The 15,552-nt window shown below is 63.7% G+C and overlaps 1 protein-coding gene across 3 annotated transcripts; it reads left to right on the top strand.

Annotated features, from left to right (window-relative positions):
- The first annotated feature begins 839 nt into the window (after window positions 1–839).
- Window positions 840–15,109, top strand: LAT2 (linker for activation of T cells family member 2). Of its 3 annotated transcripts, XM_045074949.1 has the most exons (13): window positions 848–1,443; window positions 4,857–4,979; window positions 5,396–5,435; window positions 7,728–7,771; window positions 7,922–7,982; window positions 8,206–8,243; window positions 8,498–8,533; window positions 8,616–8,658; window positions 9,061–9,116; window positions 10,113–10,181; window positions 10,399–10,470; window positions 10,874–10,998; window positions 14,279–15,109. In XM_045074949.1, exons 2-12 carry the CDS (start codon window positions 4,868–4,870, stop codon window positions 10,978–10,980), a joined length of 678 nt encoding a protein of 225 aa, XP_044930884.1. In that variant the 5' UTR covers window positions 848–1,443; window positions 4,857–4,867; the 3' UTR covers window positions 10,981–10,998; window positions 14,279–15,109. The 3 variants fall into 3 exon arrangements, with proteins under 3 accessions (XP_044930885.1, XP_044930884.1, XP_044930886.1); XM_045074950.1 differs by lacking the exon at window positions 8,498–8,533 and having other exon boundaries at window positions 840–1,443; XM_045074951.1 differs by lacking the exons at window positions 848–1,443; window positions 8,498–8,533; window positions 9,061–9,116 and having other exon boundaries at window positions 4,870–4,979; window positions 5,396–7,771.
- Window positions 15,110–15,552: the final 443 nt, after the last annotated feature.

Here is a 15,552-nt window from a genome sequence, read left to right as displayed (position 1 = left end):
CCAGGCATAGGACGGCTCCTTCCCATCAGACGGGGGAGCCTCTGTCAGTCTCTGCCAGCTGGAAACCCCTGGGCAGGCACCCAGTCTAGGGGTCAAGGGGCACCGACGCCGGCCCACGTGAGTGGGGGCCAGGCAGGTGGTCCCATCGGCAGGGCTGCTGGTGCGCACCCCCCCCCGCCCTCCCTGCACTTGTGGGCGCTGGGGGGACAGCAGACTGCAGACTGGGGTTCAAATCCAGCATAGCTTCCGTGCACCTCCAGCCTCATCCCCTGGGTACGTGACATCCAAGGGGCCAGTCACCAAGGGAGCCGAATGCAGCGTTGCCCCGCGTGGGGCAAGGGGGTGTGGCGGTGCCCGCACAAGTCTGGGAGTCAGCTGCCCCAGGATGGGGACAGGCTCCTGGGGCGAGGCCCGCAGGATCTCCCACATGGAGGCCGGGCAGGCGCACTACCCTTCTTCCCCACAGGGGGGCAGCCCCAGGCAGCCCTGGCCTTGGCCCTGGCCTGCTGGTGCCTTGGGGGCTGGGCCTCCTGTCTGAGCCCTGGCCGCCCCTGACAGGCTAAAAGAGAAGCCCAGTGCTCCGGCCCGGTGGGGCGGGGGGGAGGGGGGACCCCGGGACTAAGGAGCCCAGGTCTGAAATGCCAGATGGGGGTTTCCCTGGGGTCTCCTGGGAGTGTCGGTGCCACCAGGGATTTGATGGCCTTGGGCCAGTCACTTACTGCCCAGTAACAGGAGACACGGAAGCACCCCGGATGTTTATGGCCCCCCCAGGAGCCTGCGACGGCAGAACTAGCAGCCGCAGGAGGGGGTCTCTGGGAACTGTGGGGGAGGGGGGCGGGGGGAGCCATGGCTCGTGGCTCATCCCCCCCTTCTCCAGCGCTTCAGCTTGCCTCCCCGTCCCGCTTCCTCTGACACGTGCCCTATGACACTTTCTCTGTGTGTGTGTCTCTCTTGGGGCCTCTCCCTCTCCGGGTGTGTATGTGTGTGTGTGCGTGGGGTTCAGTGTGTGTGTCTCTCCGCGGCTTCCTGCTCTCTGGCCGCCTGTGTGTGTCCGAGGGCTCACCCCACTCCGCTCGCCCTCTCCCCGTCTCTCTGAGTGTCTCTTCCTCTTTGTGTGACTCAGGGTTCCGTGTGTGTGTGTGTGTGTGTGTGTGTGTGCACGCGCGCGTGTGTCCGTCCGTGCGTCTGTCCTCTCTGAGCCCGTGCTGGTGCCTGTCGCTCTCGCCCCTCCGTCTGTCTCTCAGCGTCTCTCCCTGTCTCTGCGAGTGTGTCTGCGTCCCCGTCTGTGCAGGCCGGACCGGCCGGCGGATGTGAGGGATGATTCAGGGCTGACAGGAAGCCGCCGCCTCGCCCGCTGCCCGCCAGTATCCGCGGCGTCGCGTCCGCTCGGCAGGTGCGCCGGCTCGGCATGAGGGGGCCGCAGTGACAGGGCCCGGCTCTCAGGTGAGTCTTCCTCGGCGGGGCCCGGGGCGGGGGGGCCCCCGAGGCTGCCTCCCACCGACCCCCCACGGGGGTGGGAATGGCCCTACGGGGCCTGCGGGAGGGCTGGGGGGTTGGGAAGTTGCTAGAACACCTGGCTCTCCCTCGCTTGGCCCCCTGGCTAGGGACCCCGCTCTCGCGACCCTGCTCGGGTCCGGGGCTCCAGCGCTCCCCCCCTCCCACCCCAGCGCCTTCCCCAGTCCAGCCTACACGGGCCTGGGGGGCGGGGGGTCTCCTGGCAGGAGTGGGGGGGGGGGTTCATTGCTTCCAGAGACCCGGTGAGGGGCCAGACCCAGGAGCCTTGGTTTCTTCATCTGCGAAATGGGGCTGAAACATCCCTGCCGCTCGGCTGGGGGAGGGCGGGTGAGACTCTCTGGGCAAGTGTGCCCAGAGCCCGCCGGGGCCCCGGACCAGAGGGAAGCAGGCTTCTCCCTCCGCCGCCGCCCATGCCCGGCCCCCAGCCTGGCCCAGCAGCCCTGGGCTGGGGAGCTCCTTGACGCCGGCCGCCACCCTCCCCCACCTCTGCCCCAGGACCAGGGCTGCCCGGGCCCCCGCAGTGGCCACCTGAGCCTCCGGAGCCTCCATTAGAGGCCCCTAGGCTGAAGGCCTAGATGACGGGGAAAACGGAACAGAGTCCGGCGGATAAAACTCCCCAGGGCTCGGACCCAACCTCTGTCTCCTACCCCATAGGCCGCCCTGTGGCCCAGGGAGGCCTCCTTCCGCAGGTGCGGCCTGAGGCGGGCGGGGAGCCGGGGCAGGAGGGGGTCTCTGAGGGCCTTTCCCGCTGGCCAGGCCCAGCCCCGAGGGCTTTCCCCCAGCCCGGCTGTTGCAAACTTTGTTCATCTGAAAACTGCGTACTTCCCTTTGTGCTATTTTGGCCTGCGAACCACGGCCTGTGGCCGCCTAGCGTCCCCGCCCGACCCAGCCCTGCCGGCCCCTTGGGGCCCTTCTGGGGGCTCAGCCTCCTCCCCCAGACCTCTTCCGCCAGCTCAGAGCCTGGTGGGAAAGCCAGGCCTGGAGGCAGGTTGACTCCGTCTGGGGGCCGCCCATGGCCTGTTCCTCAGATGGGTCTCTCTTTTAAAAAACATTTCATGGTTCTTAGAAAAGGTAATACAAGACAGGGGTCCAAGAGCAGGGAAGGCCTTGGGGGTCGGCGCGGCCCGAGCTTGGGGATCCTGGCTCCGGGACTGGCTCGCTGGAGGAACTTGGACCAAGTGCTCCCTCTCTGGGCCTCGCTGTTCCTCCCCGGCATCGCCCACGGTGTGTCTTGGTGTGTCTGGGACAACGGAGGGGCTGGGGTGGATCCCAGCCTGCCCTGGGGTCCCGGCGTGATGGCCCACGTGTGAGGCAGGGGTGCGGTGGAGCGAGGCTCAGGCCCGCGTGCAGGGGTGGGGAAACAGGCAGGAATTCTCTGATAACGTTGGTGCAGGCTGCCCGCCGCCCAGAGGCTGCCCCGTCCCCTTCCACAGAGACCCTGCTGCTTGTCCCAGGAGAGCAGGGGCATCCGGGAAGCAAGAAGGCTCTCTGGGGGCCCGGATCCCCTGGGATGGTGGGCCGCCCTCCCCCGGGACGGCGGCCTCGAGGGCCAGGCCTCAGGAGCACGAGGGAGTTCTCCAAACCAGAAACAGGAGCCCGCACAGGCTTCTCTCCGGGAAGCCCGAACGCCGAGCCCGGCTGCTTATCATCTGCCGGCAGTTCTTTGAGAAAGGCCCTGGGTTGGTCCCCATTTTACAGATGAGAAGACTGAGGCTAACAGATCCCGAGGCACAGGCAGAAGTCCTCCCTCCACGACCCGGTGCTCCCAGCCCTGCACCGCCGCCAGTGCCCTTGGGCTGCGGCTTGAGGCCCAGCAGACAGCCTGCCCCGGTGTGGCCCTGGTGGACGGAAGGAGGAGGCTATGCAGGCTCGGGGGGGGTGGTAGGGTCCAGTCCCCGAGCACAGGGGCTCCCCACGGACGCCCTCCTATCCCATCACGAGGTTTGGGAATTCTGGAGTTCCCGCTGACTCACTCGGTGTTCGAGGAAGGAGAGAGGCTTCACCGGGACAGCCCGGATGGAGCTCAGTGTGGCTCAGGGCTCCTTGTCCTTTGTGCCATGAGGGTTCAGGAAGCTCGGGGACGTGAGGCGGCAGCCCAGTGCAGCCGAGGCCTCAGGGGAGCCCAAAACAGGAGCTGGGCAGGACAGAGCTCAGCTTCTCCCTGTGCCTCGCCTTCCCCAGCTGTAAAGTGGGGAGAAGCCCTCCTCCCGGGGGGCCGAGCCTGCAGAAACAGACATGCACAGAGGGGACGCTCCTGGGGCAGGGCTCCCTCGGAAACCCCGCTACGGCCCTCAGCTGTGTCCCTCGCCACTGCCAGGAGACTGACTGGGTCTCTCGGGATGCCAAGATTCTCCTGGGAAACCCCCCCAAGAGGGCTGTACTTGTCCTCCCTGGCCTGGGTGTGTGGCTGCCTGTGGCTCGGTCAAGGACAGGCCATCACAGCGTGGCTCCTCCACTGGGGCCGGTCACTGACCCAGTGTCAGGCTGGGTTCCGAGGTTCCCTTCCCCACAGGGTCCCCCCTCCCAGTCTCTCCCCAGAGCACCCTTCCTCCCCTACAGCCCTCAAGACCCCCTCGGTGTTTAACGAACAAAACCTCAGGAAGCCTGGGTGGCTCAGTCGATTAAGCGTCTGCCTTTGGCTCAGGTCGTGATCTCAGGGTCCTGGGATCGAGCCCCGCATTGGGCTCTCTGCTCAGCGGGGAGCCTGCTTCTCCCTCTGCCTGCCGCTCCCCTGCTTGTGCTCTTTCTGTCCCTCTCTCTCTGACAAATAAATAAATAAATGAAATCTTAGAAAGGAAGGAAATCCCACTCCCAGCTCCCCTGGGGGGCACAGAGAGGGACAGAGAAGTGCCCTGGGGTGCGTGGGGGCTACCAGGTCTTCTGTATGGAAGGGACCAAGGACTGAGCTCGGGGAGCAAAGCTGGGTTTGCAGGGGGCGACAGGTGAGGCTGTCCGGAGGCTGGAGTTGGAATCCTGTCTTTCTCCTTTGCAGCCGGGATCCCCAGCCTCAGTTTCTGTGTCTGTGAAATGTTGGGAGCCTCTCCCGCCAACAAGTGGTTGTGTGGATTAAGCGAGGGCACTTTGAGACATATCCACATGGGGCGGTCTGGTGGGTCCCCAGAACCTTCCAGCACTTACCAAGTGTGGGGGACAGCCCTGGGGGCCCGGGATGAAGGTCTGGGCTCAGATGGGGGAGCAGGCCTGGCTGTGGCCTGACTCGGTCCTCGGACAGGGAGGGGTGATGGTGCTTCCATGGCCTGGGCTCCACTGTGGGGCTGTCAGGAGGGTCTGGGGGTGACAGACACCCGACAGAGCCGGTCACAGGGGGTCCTACGTTGCAGCACTGCCGGACATGTGGCCAGGAGTGGACATGAATGTGGAGAGCGAGCTGCTGTGGCCCGGGGTGGCCCTGTTGCTGCTGCTGGGGACAGTGGCCAGCTTGTGCGTGCGCTGCTCCCGCCCAGGTAAGGGCACGTGGCGGGGACAGGGGTAGGGTCCCTAGCCCAGGCTGCGGTCCAAAGGCGGTCCAACAAGTCTCACAAGGCAGGGAGGAGGCCCTGAGCCACCCATGAAGATGGGGGGGGGGTCTGGTTCACTGTGGGCTTTGGTTTTGTTGGGGCTGGGGAATGTTCTGGAAAAACGGGGGTTGGGGGGCTGCTCTGCTGCCTGCAGCATCCACCTTCTCCAGGCTCTGCTCTCCTAATAGCAAACATCCTGTCCACGACGGGTGGCCCAGGGGGTGGGCTGGCTGGCCCCCACGTCCCATTCGTCCGATCCGAGCCTGCCCAGGGCACCGGGGAGCCAAGAGGAAGGCGGATGTCAGATCTCCGTTCCCACCCGGGGCCGGGGGTCGCTCGCTAATCCGGGTTTGTTCTTGCAGCGGTGAAGAAGTCTGAGAAGATCTATGAGCAGAGGAGCCCGTGAGTGTCCCGGTGTCCCCAGCCCAGGGACTTCGTGTCCCCTGACTGTGGGCAAGCACACAGGCTTCCCCTCGTGTTGTCCACACACCCCTGCCCTCCGCCCTCGCTCCCGCCGCCTCCACGCTGGGCTCTAGTGGGTCCAGAGCAGTCCAGCGAGGGAGGAACCCTCCGGGCTCTCCGCGCACTGCCCCCTCGCCCCTCCCCACCCCCGCCTTTGGGAGAGCTTTGGGGAAATGGGGTGCCACTCTCTGGCGGGCCCCCCTCTATCTCCAGAGATCCACCCTCTGCCCCCAGCCTGGGGGAGCCCACCGGGCTGGCGCTGGGGCTTGACAGACAGCCCTGCCCTCCCCGGCCATGCGGGGAGCAGAGACCGGATGCAGAGAAAATGTGAGCCACGCGCAAGTCTCCCTGGAAAAGTCCAGCCCAGCTCTGGGAGGGCGTGGTGGGCATGTCCTCAGGGGCTCGGGAGAAGGCAAAAGGAGACATGGCGGAGAGAGAATGTGGCGAGTGGTTCCCCCTGCAGGCCTGGGGTGGACACTTTCTTCTGGGGACAAGGTGGCACGTGTGGGCATCTCTGGTGCGGCGTGAGATGGATGAGGAGGGCCTCGACTGTGGGGAGAACCCGTGGCCTCTGTCCTAAGGGCAGAGGGGAGCCACAGAGGAGCTGGGAAGAAGGAGGTAGGGGTAGAGAGGAAATGGGGTGGGGGGTCACTGACCCCAGGCCAGGCAGTGGGGTCCGGGCCGGGTGGAGCTCCAGGCACACCCCCCGGGGGAGGCCTGGGGGCCTCTGAGACCTGCGTGCGACATGCACACGGGCCAGCACGCCCACTCACACCCCCTGCCACCCCCCCATTCCTGTTCAGGGGAGCGCTCCTCTCCCCGCCACGGGTGCCGTGTGTGTGTGTGTGTGTGTGTGTGTGTGTGTGTGTGTGTGTGTACAGGCACCCCTGCGCGCTCCCGCCTGGGGAAGGAACTCACGTACAAATACAAAAGCACACACACACCCTTTCTCATTTCCTTTTGCAACTGAAAAGCCACAATGAAATTTGAAAATAGAATGTCCCCATCCATGCCCACCCCTGGGGCTGGGGCTGGGGCTGGGCTTTTTCAGGCTTCTCTGGCCACTTGGTCCTCCAGATGACCAGCCCACAGTCTCCACTGGGGCTGCCCCCCACCGCCCCGCCCCTGCCCCCAGGCAGGCCTCCCTAGTCTCCCCTCCTCTCTCAGTGCCTGCCCACTCCGGGCCTCTGATCGATGTTAGAAACACAGGCTGTTTGAGCCAGAAATGAAACCACCTCATAATGGGAAGTGGAAAGGCTGGGCCTGGGCAGGAGGAGGCCGGGAGGGGAGAACCCCACTTCACTTGGGTTGAGTCCTGCCCGTGCGTTGAGAACATCCTTCCTAAATCAGGTCACCCTGACCCCTCCCCAGCCCCCCTACCCCAGAGCTCCTGGAAGGCTGGGCCAGGTGCCCCTTCTGGTCCAGAGGAGGAACCCAAAAGGCTTTAAAGAAGCTAATCTGCTCTACCATCCTTAGCAGTGGCTTCCATCCTCAAGGGAACTTCACGCTCCAAAATGGCAGCTAGAGCACCAGCCCTCACCTGTGTGTTCCAAGCAGTAGTAAGAAGGAAGGACAAGGACAAAAAGGGTGCACTTCTGTTGGCAATGCCTCTTCTAAAGTCCCAACAATCTTGGCTTGCGTCTCATTAACTAGAGCTTAATCACATGGCCACACTCAGGCACGAGAGAGGCTGGAAGATACAGTCTTCTAGGTGGACCTAAATAAAAATCCATTTCCGAGGAAGAAGGAAATGCCGGGCATGGCCAGCTGCCTTGCTGTGTCTGCTAAGCCTTGAACTTACCTCGCCAGTTATGTGGGAGTAAATGGTGCATTTGAACATCTCAGGAAGGCTGGTTACCCTCTGGTTGATGTCCCTGAAGAGTCGCCGGACCCTCACCTCAGAATCAGAGGGCCACCACCCCAGCCCTGCCCGCAGCCCTTCCGGACCATCTCCGGGGGTCCTGGGGAGGCCGTGGAGGCTGCCGGCTCCAGCTCGGGGCTGTACAAGAAGCGTGGACGCCCGGTGGGCAGAGTTGGGGACTAGTCCAGAGAATGGGGGCTTCGGGAAGCCCTGGACCTGAGGCCCAGAGAGGGGTCAGCTCCTCCTCTCTCTCTTGCCCTGGTCTGCCCCTCCCCACTCTGGTCCTTGTCCCTGTCTGTCCGTCTCTCCTGTCTGTCACTTGGGCTTTGGGGGGCCAGACCCTGGTTCGGCACAGCTCTGTGTTTTTCCAGGGAGGAGAGTCAACAGAACTTTGCGGTGGCCCGGACCTATTCCTGTGAGTCCCCGAGCCCAAGGGTCCAGGGACGAGGCTCAGGGTTGGGGGTGTCCATCTGGGGACTGCGGCCAGGCCCGATCTCGTGGCATGGGGGGACGGCGCTGGCAGGTTGGCCTGGGGGCCCAACCAACACCCCCTTGTCCTTTGCAGTGGTCAGGCAAGCCTGGCCTGGGGCCCTGGTGGACATGGACTCCGACGTGGCCCCAACAAGGTAGGACTAAGCCCCCTATCCCAGGCCCGGAGGGGTCACAGCCCCATAGGAGGCCATGGGAAGGTCCCCAGCTGGCTGAGCTCAGGCCAAGCCCTTGGACCTCGGAGCCCCAGAGCTGGACCGTGAGGGCCCCACGAGGGGGCTGTGGGGCCGTCGTTCCCGAAACCCCGGGGGCTCTTCCCCGCCGGCCCCCCTCAGCTCCTCGCTCCCCCCTTTCCTGCAGGAAGGACAAGCTGCTGCGCTTCTCCCCCAGCCTCGAGGGTGAGTGGCCCTGAGACGCGGGGTGGGGCAGGGGTGAGGCGGGCCGAGGCAGGTGAACATCCGGTGGGACAGGTGCATCGTGGGGAGGCCCGAGGGCCCGGGGGAGTTGGGCCGGGCCTGGCCGGGAGGAGGAAGAGACCCGGTGTCTAGGTGGGAAGGCAGGAAACACCTGGGCCCTTGGAGGCCCTTCCCTGGGGACGGGGGTGGGCCGGGGGCCGGAGGAAGCCGTGAGCCCAGCCCGGCCTTTCTTCCAGATTCTGAGTCCTCCAGGTACCAGAACTTCAGCAAAGGTGGGTGGGACCCCGGGGCGCGGGGGCTGCGGTGGGGCCCGCGGGCCGAGCGCTCAGGCCTGACCCTCGCCTCCTCCTGCAGGGACCAGACGGGGACCCAGATCCGGCCCCGAAGCAGCCCACCCGTGAGTGGCCTTCTCTGGCCCGCGCCTCCCCCTCCCCTCTAACCCCCCAACGTCCTCCCTCTAGGAAAGCTTCCCGCCCTAGAAGCCACGGGGCCCAGGAAGGTGCTCGGTAGCCACTTCCCCTCAGGGGGCCACGTCCCTCCTTTGTGGGGACAGGGACGTGGCCCCTCTCTAGGGCATCGCCCAGAGATAAGTTCCATGAATCCCAGAGAGCAAGAATCAGGGATGTCTCTCTGGCTCACGGATGGGTCACCTGAGGCCCAGGGAAGACGGAGACTTACTTAGAGTGACAAGTCAGTCGGGCTGGAGCCACGCGGGGTGGCAGCTAGAGCATCCGCCGGGACCCCCTCGGCCCAAACCCCGGCCTGCCCAGCCACCTCTGTGTCTGTGTCTTCTTGCCAGAGACCCCATTTCCATGGACTATTACAACTGGGGGCAGTTCCGGAAGCCCCGGGAAGGTGAGGGGGAGGGGGCAGGGGAGCCCCGGGATGCCGGCGGAGGTGGGGGCAGGCCCCCCGGGAGCAGAGGAGGGAAGGGGTGTGTGTGGGAAGCAGGGAGGGGAGAGAGCAGCAGAGGTGCGGGAACAAGAAGGGGAGCTGGGAGGGGGGTAGCGGGGGGAGGCTGAGCCCCTCATCACTCGGGGGCCCCCTCAGGGCTGGGCAGCCCCTGATGAGTGCTGTGGGACCTCGGAGGAAGGCCCCGGGCCAGGCAGCCACGCTGATACTCCGAGTCCTACAGGCTCTAAGGAGGCTGGGGTCTTGGGACCTTGACACCTTGGCTTTACGGAAGGAGAAACTGAGGACGGGGGAGGGGGGGGCCTGCTGGGAGGAGCTCAGGTCCAGGCTTGAAGCCCGCCCCCCGCCCCCTGCCCCCGGCTCCTGCCTGGGCCACCCGGGCTGCAGGGGTGGGGCGCACGGCAGGCAGAGAGGGGGATTCTCTTCTCCCCCCCACCCCTGCTGAATATGGGAGGAACCCTCCCTCCTCCCTTGAAGCCGCTTTGGCTCAGATGCCTGCCACTGGGGGGCGCAGCGGTTGGCGCTCAGCTTGCAGGGGCGACGAGGGGGTGCCAGGCTCTGCTGGCCCCGTTGGGCCTAGGCCCACCCTGCCTGCCTGAAGGTTAGGCTTTAGGACAGCCCAGGCCTGCTTCCTGTCTCTCCACGGCCCCCAGCGGCTCTCCCCGCCCCTCCCTGCCCGGTAGCAATGGGCCTCCCTCCCTCCCCCTGAGGTCCCCTCCCCCGTGCATCTGGGGTGAACTTGGAAGACCAGCAAGGAGCCCAGGGTGGAGGCCGCCGGAGCCAGGCCAGCGTCCGCTAAGAACCTTGTCCAGGAGAATGTTCCGAGACCCCGTGCGGGACACAGAGGGCGGGGGGGCTTGGCAGGGCAGGCCAAGACAGGACGGAGGGAGGAGGAGCCAGGCCCACCGGGGCAACCTGACCCTCCCCCTCCCCTGGCAGATGAGGACAACGAGGATGCCAATTCCTACGAGAACGTGCTCATCTGCGCGCGGACGGAGCCCGACTCAGGTGAGGCTGCGGCCGGGGACTGGGCAGGGACTGACCGCCCGCACCGGTCAAAGTCACCGCCCGCCTCCAACCCAGAAGGGAAGGTTCGCCCTTGGCTCGAGCACCTGGGTGAGGCCCCAGGGGTCCCGGCCAGGGTCCCTTCTTCCCCTGAGGGGCCTGACGACCGGCCACAGCGGCTGCCGCCGGTGCCAGCCCCTCTCCCGGGGTCTCCTTGTAGGTGACGAGGGATCGGAGGATTACCAGAACTCCGCATCCATCCGGCAGTGGCGGGAGTCCAGGAGGGCCGTGGGTATGTTGGGGGAGAGCAGGGGCTCCGGACTTGGGGGAGGGGGGCCTGGCCTGGGAGGATCGGGCAGGGGGGCTGTGGAGAGGGAGGGAGCATCGGTTGTGCGTGGGGGGCTGGCCTGCGAGGATGGGGGAGGGCAGGCTCCCGTGTCGCTCTTGTAGCTGATTTCACAACGCAGCCTCTGGCCCATCTGTGGCCGCCGTGGCCTGGAACCACGCCAGGCCCCCCCCCCGGGTGGAAATCTCTGGCAAACCCCAGAGATGGGACCGGTGCAGCGTTCCGTGTAGCATTTCCTGCAGGCTGTTCCGCGGCATCTGGGGGCCTGGGCCCGAGCCCCCGGCTGGGGGAACAGGTGTGGGTGTGTCCGCATGACCCGTCTGCCCCCCATCTGCCCGCTGGTCCGCAGAGCGAGCCCCGAGGGAAGAGCCTCCGACCCCGGCAGGCAGCCCAGACGAGGACGACGACGACGACCCTGATTACGTGAATCAGAGCGTGGCAGCCCCAGAAGCCTAGGAAGGCTCTGGAAGGAAGGTACGGCCACTCCTCTGCAGCGGCCTCCACCCAGGGTGGTGGACCTCACAGGCCTGAAGGGGCCCCAGCCCATCCCAAGGGGAAAACAGGACTAGGGGAGCCACACGGGGGTCCCGGCGGGGGGTCAAGGGGTAGCACCCATGGGTGCTGAAATGGGGGGCTCTGTAGGGCGTTGGGACTGAGCTCCTGAGCTGTCTGTGCCCACCCTGCCTCCAACGCCACGGCAGGCCTGGTGACGTCACAGCCCCACGGCAGCCACAAGGGCCTCCGTCTGCTGTTGGGGGTGTCGGGCCGAGGCAGCTGGAGAGTGGTGGGGTGAAGGGGTGGGCCCCGGGGAGCTCTCTGCAGCCTCGAGCGAGGGCCTTAACCTTGTGGGTTAACCTTGTGGGACTCTCTTCCTCCCTTGCAAAATGGAGCAAATGGGACACAGCACGTGGAGGACAACAGGGGTGGGCGTGGGCCCGGGGGGTAGGGGGCGGCGTCCGTGAGGGTCGCGGCTGGATCTGCTCTGGCTCCCCAAACGCACAGGGCGCTCAGCCTCCCGCCCCGGGACCGGCGAGCTGCTGGGGCCCCGGCTGTAACCCCGCGCGGGAGGGGGGACTGACCTGAGAGGGTTCTCGAAGGCAGGCTGGCGGGCAGCTCCCGGGCTGGGAGAGGAGGCCTCGGAAGCATGAGCCCACCGCTCACCCGCTCCCCGACGTCTCCCGGGCCTCTCTGGGGGGGCCAGTCAGCCTCAGGGGCTGGGGACCCAGCAGTGAACGAAATCCACCCATGGGTGCCCGGAGCATGTGGCTCTTGATCTCAGGGGTGTGAGTTCGAGCCCCACGTTGGGTGTACAGAGGAATTAAAATTAAAATCTTTTTTTTAAGATTATCTATTTATTTATTTGACAAAGAGAGAGAGAGAGAGATCACAAGTAGGCAGAGAGGCAGGCTCCCCACTGAGCAGAGAGCCCGATGCGGGGCTCGATCCCAGGACCCCGGGATCATGACCTGAGTCGAAGGCAGAGGCTTAACCCACGGAGCCACCCAGGCACCCCTAAAATTAAAATCTTGAAAGAGAAAAAAAATCTACCCAAATCCCTGACCGTTCAGGGCGTCCCTCTGGGGAGAGTGAAGACACAGATGGCTGCGGGCTGAGAGGCAGGGCAGGAAGGACAGGTAGCATGTGAGGGAGTGATAAGCTCCACGGAGACAAACCCACAGGCAGGAGGCCGCGGACGGCGGGCCTGGGGTGGCCAGAGCAGCTGGGGTGCTCCCTGCCTGCCCCACCGGGGGGGGGGGGGGGTGGAAGTATGTGCAGGGGAGCAGAAGCATGCCCAAAGGGTCTGACAACAGGGGAGGGGGCAGCCCTTGTTGGGGGGGCGGCCACGCAGCAGCCCCTGGGTTCTCTGAGATGGGCGGGGGCGCGGCCTGGGATCCTGGGAACAGGATCCTTGGCTGCCGAGAGGGGAAATATATTCAGGGGACAGTAGGGGTGCACAGAGACCGGTGAGAATCCAGGTAAAGGGGGGAAGCAAACATGCATAGAGTTTTCTTTTGTCTCAGATTTTTTTTAAGTTTATTTATTTTGAAGTAAGTTTAACACCCAACATGGGGCTCGAACGCACGACCCCAAGATCAAGAGTCACACGCATTCCCGACTGAGCCAGCCGGGTGCCCCGTCTCTGTGTATTTCTGAAATTTCTTCTTGAGGGCTTGGTCGACCCATCGGATCTTGGGTATCATGTTGGTTGACCTCCACGTGACTGCATTTTTCCATTTTTCTGGTGATTTCTGGCTTCGTCACCTTGTGGTTGGAAAAGATGTTATGGTCTGATCTCGATCTTCTTATGTTTACTGAGCCTTGTTTGGTGGCCTAACAAGCGGTCTGTTCTGAAGAATGTTTCGAGTACACTTGGAAACAATGTGTATTATTGTTTGGATGGAATGTTCTGTGTTTCTCTGTGATGTCCGAAATGGCAGCTGTTTTTTTGGGTTTTTTTTGTCTTTTGTGGGTTTTTTTATTTTTTGTTTTTATTTATTTATTTTTAAAGATTTTATTTATTTGTTTGACACAGACATCACAAGTAGGCAGAGAGGCAGGCAGAGAGAGAGGGGGAAGCCGACTCCCTGCTGAGCAGAGAGCCCGATGTGGGGCTCAATCCCAGGACACTGGGATCATGACCTGAGCGGAAGGCAGAGGCTTTAACCCGCTGAGCCATGCAGGCGCCCCTCGCGGCTGGTTTTGAAGGCGGAGCCCACAGGGTTCACTGATGCACTGGGTGTTGGGGGCCAGGTAGAGAGGAGCCATGGGTGGCAGGTCTTTTGGCTGAGCGAGAGGATGTCACTGTCCCCAGTGAGAGGCTGTGGGCAGGGCAGGCCTCGTGGGAAAACCAGCTTATTTCTGGACCTGTTTGGCTCGAGCAGGCACGAGGCAGGCGGAGATGCACCGGGCACTGGTGGGTGCTGGTGAGATCAGCGGTGCGGGGGGTGGGGGGGGGCTACTTGTGTTGGGAACACAGGAGCCCCCAGACGGGGAGTGAACATTCCAGAAGCTCTGCTTCAGAGGGGAGCAGAGATGTGGGGCAGATGTTTGAGCTGTAAGGTGGGCTGGTTCAAGCTTGGGGTCTGGCCGAGGCTGGACCTGGATCGTGGGTGCTGTCCCACTCTGGGCACGGGACGCCACAGGCTGGCATCTGCGGTGGCCTGCTGAGGGCCAGAGGGACCCGATCTCTGCGTTCAAAGAAGTGGAAGGTTTGCTCGGTGAGGCAGAAATGGTGCTGAGTTAGATCTGATGCTCCTGGCAGGTCCCTTCTGGGTTGGAGGGGAAGGTCAGTCACCAGTCCTGTGCTGACTGACCCCAGCCTTGGCCAGGATCCACGAGCATAGGAATTTAGGAGGGAAAAAAGGCTGCTTGGGGCGCTGAGCCTCTGCCTTTGGCTCAGGTCATGATCTCAGGGTCCTGGGATCAAGCCTTGCATGGGGCTCTCTGCTCAGCAGGGAGCCTGCATCCCCCTCCCCCTACTTGTGATTTCTGTCAAATAAATAAAATCTTAAAAAAAAAAAAACAAACACACACACATAAAACAAGGAGGCTGCTCGATGGGCGGGTCCTTCTCAGCCTGGCTGCAGCAAAGTGGCTGAGAACTGACTATCACCATGCCTCCCTCCCTGACCCTGACTCTGACCCTGACTCTGCCCGTGACCTAGCCATCCCAGTGCCAGGGCGGGGGTGGGGAAGAAAGTGCTAGTGCAAGCCACCTTCTCCCTTCTAACAAACCTTTTCGGTCTTCATTAAGGAGCCGAGGGAGCCACTAGGCCGAGGGCTGTTTACTGCCTCCCCTGGGGTCACTTCTCTCTCGGGAGCTGCCCAACCTCTAGACGGCCCACGGTCACTCCTGGGAGATGCACCGAGATGTCCAGAGGACCATCCGTCAGGCCGTGGGGGGCCGGCCGGGGACAGGACAGTTATATGGAGAAACCAGCCCCTGGCCCGGCTTCTGCGAGAGCCCAAGGCTGAGGGCAGCGTGGCTCCTGCCCTGACCGATGCCCCGGGGTCAAGGCGAGCTACCTTCCTGTCCCCACGTCTGAGAAACACCGCGTGTCGCTGGGATTCCTGTGCCTTTTTGCTTCGGATTCAGATTCCAAATTGCTGACTCGTGTCGATGGCTGGGATCTTTTTTGTGAGCCGTGGACGTGGACAGTTAATTTATGTGGGTGGGACCGTATTTAATAATCTACAGCCCCGGGTGCAGAGCGTCACCTGTCTCGTCTCCTGGAAGCATTACACGTCATGGCCACCATCGGTGGGGGGGCCCCAGAGCCCCATTCTTCGGGCCTCAGTCCACTTGGAGGCGGTGAGGCTACAGGACAGCCCTTCCGTGGGGACGTCTGCTGTGGGCAAAGCACGTCGTGTTTCTGGAGAAGGAGCAGTGCGGAGCGGCTGAGTGGCACCCCTCTCCGTTGTCCCCGAGTCCTCCCCGGCCCCAGGACTGGACTCGCTGAGCTGAGCAGGAACCCGCTGCCTCACTGCAAGCCAGGGACCTTCGGAGGCAGACAAAGCCACAGCCAGAGGGACTAGATGTTTCCTTCGACTGAAACGTCTCAATAAAGCCTGTTCTTACTAGCGATTCTCGTGTCTGCATTTCCTGCTTCGTGCAAAGCCTTCCAGGGGAGTGGAAGTCAAGCCTCTTGCCTAATGGAAAAGGACACTGAGGCCCTGAGCGAGAGGAGCCCGGTCCTGGAGGCCACGCTTTCCAGGGCGCTAAACTGACTTTCCAGAGTTAATGCCATCCGTTAGGAAATGAGAAGGAAAAACAGAACACAGCTGCTGGCCCCTTGTTCCTTCCTACGCAGTGTCCCATCTCCCAGGCTCAGAGACGCGAGGGGGACAGTGGGCTACGGAGGGGGGTCTGGGCGGGGAGGAGTCCGACCTCCACGGTTACGGGGTGTGCGGCACAGACACGTGCCTCTGGGCCCTGGTCCTCCCCTGCAGACCCACAGTGATCAGGAGGCTCCAGATAAGGGGAAGATTGGGAAATAGGTTAAAATGTTCTTTAAAACCTTACTTTGC

The sequence above is a fragment of the Mustela putorius genome, unplaced genomic scaffold (assembly GCF_011764305.1).
Source record: "Mustela putorius furo isolate JIRA1106 unplaced genomic scaffold, ASM1176430v1.1 tig00000139_pilon_pilon_pilon, whole genome shotgun sequence".
In the NCBI taxonomy this organism is placed as follows: domain Eukaryota; kingdom Metazoa; phylum Chordata; class Mammalia; order Carnivora; family Mustelidae; genus Mustela; species Mustela putorius.
This window is presented reverse-complemented; position numbering and strand designations above follow the sequence as displayed.

What these genes read in the sequence shown, in the direction of transcription:
- LAT2 (XM_045074949.1), top strand. Translation starts at nt 4,868, where the DNA reads ATGTGGCCAGGAGTGGACATGAATGTGGAGAGCGAGCTGCTGTGGCCC. An exon ending in GGCCCCGAAGCAGCCCACCC is followed by an intron (nt 8,659 to 9,060) that starts GTGAGTGGCCTT and finishes TCTTCTTGCCAG; the next exon opens with AGACCCCATTTCCATGGACT. An exon ending in GTTCCGGAAGCCCCGGGAAG is followed by an intron (nt 9,117 to 10,112) that starts GTGAGGGGGAGG and finishes CTCCCCTGGCAG; the next exon opens with ATGAGGACAACGAGGATGCC.